This window comes from Triticum aestivum, chromosome 2D (assembly GCF_018294505.1).
Source record: "Triticum aestivum cultivar Chinese Spring chromosome 2D, IWGSC CS RefSeq v2.1, whole genome shotgun sequence".
Classification (NCBI taxonomy): domain Eukaryota; kingdom Viridiplantae; phylum Streptophyta; class Magnoliopsida; order Poales; family Poaceae; genus Triticum; species Triticum aestivum.
In genome coordinates this window covers 98183439-98190577 of record NC_057799.1, presented here as the reverse complement: position 1 = coordinate 98190577, position 7139 = coordinate 98183439, and the positions used below count along the sequence as shown (strand labels likewise).

The window sequence follows — 7139 nt, the reverse complement described above, 5'->3', positions numbered from 1 at the left end:
TTTTCTAAATCAATGAGATTAAAAAAAACCTTCGGGACCACTTAGAATTGGTAGAACTGTTCTAAATCAATGAGTCACTATTCGCTATCGGTAGTTTATTATTTTATAATGCAGCTACTAGTTGGCCAGGCCAGTATCAATTGTGAGATATCAGGCAACTTGTCGGTTGACCATACACACTCTAGGCTGAGTATCGTGTCTTTGCATGAAGGGATAACGCATACCTAAGGATGTTACAGCAGAGAAGATATATATTGCCATTGATAAATAATGATTAACAGAAAAAAAAATAATTCCTCAATCTCAGTGAAAAGTATTGCCGTTACGTAGTTGGCTAGTGGCACAACAAGGACTATAGCACAAATGAAGGAAATGAACCGACAAGCAAAAAACCTTAGTGAAAAGTAAACTAGAAATTAAGGAAGACGGAATGGCACACCCAAAAAGCACGACTGAATAGATAGTCTCCACCCTGGAGAGATGATCAACCGGTGTTAGGGCTCGTTGACGAACCCGCACTTCTTCCTGATCTGGCCGTTGGTGCTGTTCTTCACCTCGATATTGCCCATCTTCACCATGGCATCCTCGAAATGTCTGTACCACAAGAAATCTCCGATCAACCACCAAGTGTACTTCTCCACCAATTCCTTGGTCTTTGGTGACGTCATGAGCGCTGCGTCGGAGGTGAAGAGCACTTTGCGATCCTTCACGTTCCTGTAGTACTGGCTGTCCAGCACGTCGGGGGTCTTGTAGTCCTGCGGCACCGTGGGATCACTGCCGGCGGGACAGTCCTGGGTCAGCTTCCCAGCGTACGTGGCGTCCATCGACGTGGTGGAGTTGTCGTTGGCCGGCGGCTGGAGACGGTCACGGAAGGAGGAGCACTGCGAGCGGCCGATGCTGTGCGCGCCGGAAAGCGCAACCATGTCGGTTTGGCTGAGTCCCTTCGTGGCGAACATTTGTGTGAGGGTTTTGAGGTTGGCGAAGGGTGGTGGCAGGTTGGGGAGGGTCTCATCTTTTAGGGACACGGACCCGTCGTAGCGGCCGGCTGGCATGCTGAAGTTTATTTTGTTGCCGCTGAGTATCTTGCTGGCGTCACGGCCTGCGAAGGCGACGATGTCGGCGCAGGAGACGACACCCGGACATTTTTCCTCGATCTTCTTCTTGGCCGCGTCTATCACTTCGAAGCCACGCAGGCTCAAGTTTGGGATACCGAGCATCTCCGGATCCGGCTTGCCAGCGACCTTGTTCAGCAGGACAGAGGCATCGCAACCCTGAAAGCCACGCCCAAATTGTTAGCTTCTCAATCCTGCAGTGCACAACTAGGCCTATATATCAATCCTGTATGTACCTGGACAAAGCAGTCGTGAAAGAAGAGGCGGATGAGCCCGGCCTTGATGCCGGCGGTGGCGTTGCGCACGGCGTCCAGCACGATCTTCTCGGCGTCAGGGCACTTGTCATTGTAGTAGCCGACCTTGAGCCCAGTGGCAGGTGGAGGCGGGGCAGGGGTGGAAGCCGGTGGGGGCGCCGGCATGGTGGGAGTGGGGGTGGGATACCCCGGGGTAGGAGTAGGGCTCGGTGGGAGAGTAGCCGGTGGAGGTGGGTTAGGGCTCGTCGGAGAAGAAACCGGTGGGGGAGTGGTGGGAGTTGGGCTAGGATAGCCCGGTGTAGGGCCAGGGGTAGGGCTGGGCGGAGGAGTAGCCGGTGGAGGTGGGGAAGGGCTCGGCGGAGGAGTAGCCGGTGGGGGCGGTGGTATGATGGGAGTGTTGGGATAGCTGTAGCCGTAGCCGGATGCTTGGCAGGCTACGGAACCGAGCACGACCAGCACGGCGAGAAGGGCAAGCTTGGCCATCTTCCACTGCTCGGGGTAGCTACTCTTGCTCGATCGAGGGATGATGGGATGAAGAAAACTTGCTGTTCCGCATGCGTATTTATAGTCTCGATCACGGGGGAACTCGCATGCATGTGTACTCCGGCCGTTTGGAGCGCACGTTTGTGATGAGTCAAACCAGCTGCCGCCCGGCCGGGAACGTGGTGACCACACAGCAAGTCGATGATACGCGGCACTAAGCTTGATAGCGACTCCGTGGCCATGATCGATTGCATATATGCGTCGGCAGGTAAGGAAATCAATCCGGCTGTTACTAAGAACGAGTGGTGCAAGTGGAATTTTTTATCATTATATATCCTACTCTTGTACCCCGAAAAAGTAGTATCCTACTTGTGTAAAACTACAGTAGAAGTTGGGATATCCCTTTTTTGTTTACCACAAACAGAACCCTGCTTTCATTTGCAAGCTAGTAGGATAACATATCATAAAGGCTGCCATGCAACAGGTGGGCATATATACTCAAATTATCGAAAAAGGTTTTCGCCCCGCTTTATAAATAAAGCACCCACCAAGCACAAAGTATCAAGGTAACGACAGAACACAGCACACACCCACACACAACGCCACCGCAAGTCAGGTGCCACACATACACGCACAAACAGACATACACAACCCCAAGTTCCGCTATGGGCACAGCACAACACGCCCAACACAAATGCCCGACGAAACAACCCAAGACGGCGGCGGCGGAGGCGACGACCTGACGATCTAATCTGGTTCCGGAGGTGGTGGGGGAAGCGGCGGCGCCAACCGGAGAGCCATTGCAGAAGCTGGGGTGATGATGGAGGTGATGGCGTCTCTCTCCCTGGGACGGCTAAGCGGCCGCCAAAGCTGCAAGTAACCAGACCATTTGAACAAAAAGTCAGTAGCACGACGAAGAGGGATATGTTGAATCACAAGTTTATTCCTAACAGTCCACAGCGTCCAGACCAGGACCCCAATGGTCAGCCACCTAGTGTGGCGCAACGCGGGTGGGATCGCCTGGAGTTCGGCAAAGAGAGCGGGGAAATTGTTATGGTCCCAGTTTCCACCCACAATCTCGCGGAAACAGCTCCAAAGGAACTGCGCGGACACGCAGGTGAAGAAGATATGGTTCGAATCTTCTTCGGGCCCACAGAGCGGGCAGCGCCCATCCCCAGGGCCATTGCGTTTCAGAACCTCAACGCCAGATGGGAGGCGGCCGCGAATCCATTGCCACAAGAAGATCCTAATTTTCAGGGGGAGGCGGATCTCCCAAATGGAGGAGAGCGCCTCATGGCCAAGCGAAGGGGCGATGGCCAGGTATAGAGATTTGGTGGAGAATTGCCCAGAAGGCTCTAGCCGCCATCTGGCACGGTCATCGTCCGTCGAGAGCTAAGGTTCGTGGAGTGCAATGCAGTCGAGCAGCTCCTGCCAGTCCTCGATCTCAGCCGGGCCGAAAGGTCTCCGAAACGCTAGTTGCCCTAAGTCAATAAGGGCGGTCGCCACGGAGATCTGTGGCGCAACCGCAATGGAGAAGAGGTCCGGAAAGCGGGCCGCAAGGGGCGAGTCGCCAGCCCACCTATCGAACCAGAACAGTGTGGCGGTGCCGGAACCAATCTCAATCGAGGTTCCGATCCGAAGGACAGGGAGGAGCTGAATGATGGACTGCCAGAACTGTTATCCCCCAGAATGCTGGCAGAAGGCGAGAGGCTGACCACGGAGGTATTTCTGCTGAATCATGCGGAGCCACAGTCCACCTTCACCATTAGCGATCCGCCATAGCCACTTAGTCAGAAGGGCAATGTTCATGCGTTTGGAGGACATGATACCCAGACCGCCCTGGTCGCGGGGTTTGCAGATCTCCAACCACCTGACCATGTGGTACTTCTGCTTATCTCCCTCGCCTGCCCAGAAGAAACGCCCCTGGACGGTGGCAATCTCATGATGGAGGGTCTCGGGAAGGCTGTAGAAGCTCATGATGAATAACAGTAGGCTGGAGAGGGATGAGTTAATGAGCACCGCGCGGGCCGCTTTCGAGAGCCATCTACCCTGCCAGGGCTCGATCCGGTGCTGAAGCTTTCCCACCGTGGGGCGCAGCTCAGCCACCGTAAGCCTGGAGTCGCTAATGGGGATCCCCAGATATGTCGTGGGGAAGCACCCGAGGTGGCAGTTAAGCCGATCCGCAATGCTCTTGCGCTCTTCTTGGGTGTAGCCCAAGACCATGACCTCACTCTTGTCGAAGTTGATCTTAAGGCCGGCCATTTGCTGAAAGCACAGCAGGAGGAACTTGAGGTTGGAGATATCACTCTCCGAGCCCTCCACCATGATAATGGTGTCATCCGCATATTGGAGGAGGGAGACTCCGTTCCCCCCAACCAGATGCGGTACTATTCCCTTAATGTGGCCAGCCGCCTTGGCCTTATCTAGGATGGCCGCTAGGGCATCGACCACCATGTTAAATAGGAACGGGGAGAAGGGGTCGCCCTGACGCACCCCACAAAATGTGGGGAAGAATGGGCCGATCTCCCCATTGATGTTCACCGCAGTGCGACCCGAGGAAACCATCTGCATCACCCTGGTCACCCACCGGTCGTCGAAGCCCTTACCAAGGAGACATTCCCGAAGGAAGGTCCAACTGACCGTGTCATAGGCCTTGTGGAAATCTAGTTTCAGGAAGACTGCCTTGAGGTGTTTGGAGTGCACCTCATGGAGCGCTTCGTGGAACACCAAGACTCCATCAAGGATATAGCGGCCCTGAATGAAGGCTGACCGGTCCGGGTGGGTGATCCGGTCGGAGATAGGGGCCGCCCTAATGGCGAACCCCTTGGCAAGGATGCGGAAGATGACATTAATCACCGTAATCGGGCGAAATTGTCGGATGTCCGACGCCCCAGCCACCTTGGGGATGAGAGTGATTACCCCATAGTTCAGCCGGGCGAGGTCAATGGATCCAACAAAGAACTCGTCAAACAGGGCCATCACCTCAGGTTTGATCACCTCCCAGAAAGTCTGGAAGAACTTGACTGGGAGTCCATCCGGGCCAGGAGCCGAGGATGGGTTCATGCCCTTAATTGCCGCCCATACTTCAGCCTCAGAGAACGGGGCCGTGAGGGCCGCGTTGTCCATAGGCGTGACACAGCAGTGGGCCGACCAAATGTCTTGTGCTAAGGCAAGACCTCCCCGAGGGGAGGCAGAGAATAGGTCTCTGTAAAAGCCGTCTACATGGGCCCGGATCTCCTCAGGCCGCTGAAGGAGGGTCGCTTCGTCCCACAGGAGGGGGATGGAGTTACGGCGTCTGCGGCCATTAGCGATGGCCTGGAAGTAGGCCGTATTGGCGTCCCCCTTGAGGACCCAATTCTGCGTACCTCGTAAGCGCCAGTATGCCTCCTCGTCAGTGTAGATGACCGTGAGCTGGTCTTCCAGGTCGTATCTAAGCATCCATTCGTCTGCCGATAGGCCGGCGGCGTCAGCCCGCAGGTCAAGGGCCTGGATGCCCTCAAGGAGGGCTTTCTTCCGCTCACGGATATCCCGGCCCACATTGGCACCCCAACCTTTCATGAATTGCCGTGACCGTTTGGCACAGAAATGCCACGAATCAACGGCGGAGAGGGCCCGATGGGGGGCATCTCGCGCCTCTCGCCATCTGGCAACCACCGCGGCGGTAAATCCAGGCTGGCGTAGCCAGAAGGTTTCGAAGCGGAAGCGGGGCGGCAGGGGTGGGCGTTCATTCTCTGAAGAGAGGAGTAGGGGGACGTGGTCTGAGCCAATCCGCGTAATCGCCCGGAGCGACGCTAGGGAGCAACGAATGTCCCACTCAGGGGAGGCGAAGACCCGATCGAGGACCGAGTGAGTCGGATCAACTTGGCGGTTTGTCCAAGTGAACCTGGCCCCGACTCGATCGAGCTCTCGCAGCCCCATGTCAGCAATGTAGTCATTAAACATTTGCATGCGTGGGAAGTTCACTAAATTATTGCTCTTGTCTTCTTCTGTCCTGATGAGGTTGAAATCGCCTACACCGGTAGCTGGGCGGAGGTTACCTTCCTATGGAGCTCCGCGAGGAAGGCCTCAGACCGGCGGTGATCGGCATGGCCATAAACCGCAATGATTTCCCATTTGAAATTGAGAGCCCGCTCAAACACCTCCATGCTAACGAAGAACTCTCCCCGATCCATGCTTCCTACCTCAAAGGTGGCATCTTTCACGCCTAGGAGGATGCCACCTGAGTGGCCCGTACTCCCACTAGAAGGGAGCCAATGCCAAGCGAACAAGTCGGAGCACAGATGCTCAAGTTCTAACAGGAAGAATTCGGTACGCATCATTTCTTGGATTGCCACAATGTCGTTTCGCTTGGTTCACATGTATTCTATGAGTTGGCGGCGTCGACCATCTTGGCCGAAACCGCGGATGTTCCAGAAGAGGGTCCGCATCACGCATCCATCGGGGGGCTGCTTGACCCCAAGACACGTGAGGCGCTCTGGGCGCGGAGGGCTGCGGTACGCGAGCGGGTGCGGCCCCGGATCTCACCCGGGGCGGCCGCCATGAGGGAGGCGGCGCCCGGAGCAGCCTCGAAAGGGGCTGCCGAGGAGGGGGGAGACGTGCACGGGCCTCGGCCAGACGACCATCGAGGATTTCCCGCGCACGTATCGCCACGATCTGAACTAGAGGGGGGGCAACCTCCCCCCTGAACACTATGGCCGAGTCCGCTGCCACCTTAGCTAGGTGGCCAAGCGGAGCCGACTCCAAAGCCGAGAAGGAACAAGTAGCAGAGGTGGCCGGAATGGACGGGGTACCTGTCTCGAGGTTCCGGGAAGCGGCCCGGAGCGCAGCCCGCTCGGGAATGGGCAGAGCCGGGCTACCCGCCGGCCTGGTCACCTCAATCCAAGCGCTGCGTCGCGAGGAAGTCACCGGGGTCGAGGTCGACCGGCCCCTCCTGGAGTACGCCGCAGACCGAGGCGGGAGTGGGGGGGCGGCCACCGGGGTGGCCGCCACCGCCGACAACCCACCGAGGGCAATGCACGAGGAGGCCGAGGGGCGGGTCGGCGAAGAGGTGGGCGCGGCCGGGACCAGAGCCATCGGTGCCGGGGTCACGTCCAGGACAGGGGGGACGCAGGCATCCCCAGGTCCGCCTGACCCGGGGTGGCGTGGGGAGAGGAAGGGGGCAGATCTCCTTTCGGAACCGGCCCATCCCCCGCGGGAGGTGAAGGAGCATCCGGCGAAGGTGGGGTAGCAGGCGAGGAGACGATCCCGGTGAAGAGCTCAGCGGTGATGGAGGGAGGAATACCGTCTGGGG

At 57.2% G+C, this 7139-nt stretch overlaps 1 protein-coding gene across 1 annotated transcript; it reads right to left on the bottom strand.

The window, feature by feature from the left end:
* Window positions 1-233: 233 nt before the first annotated feature.
* On the bottom strand, window positions 234-1882 carry LOC123048917 (peroxidase 2). Its single transcript, XM_044471932.1, has 2 exons — window positions 1349-1882; window positions 234-1271 (listed from the first exon to the last, which is right to left on the bottom strand). The coding sequence occupies exons 1-2, from the start codon at window positions 1847-1849 to the stop codon at window positions 495-497; spliced, it is 1278 nt and encodes a 425-aa protein (XP_044327867.1). The 5' UTR covers window positions 1850-1882; the 3' UTR covers window positions 234-494.
* Between the last annotated feature and the right edge of the window lie 5257 nt (window positions 1883-7139).

What these genes read in the sequence shown, in the direction of transcription:
- LOC123048917 (XM_044471932.1), bottom strand. Translation starts at nt 1,849, where the DNA reads ATGGCCAAGCTTGCCCTTCTCGCCGTGCTGGTCGTGCTCGGTTCCGTA. An exon ending in TTCACGACTGCTTTGTCCAG is followed by an intron (nt 1,272 to 1,348) that starts GTACATACAGGA and finishes CGTGGCTTTCAG; the next exon opens with GGTTGCGATGCCTCTGTCCT.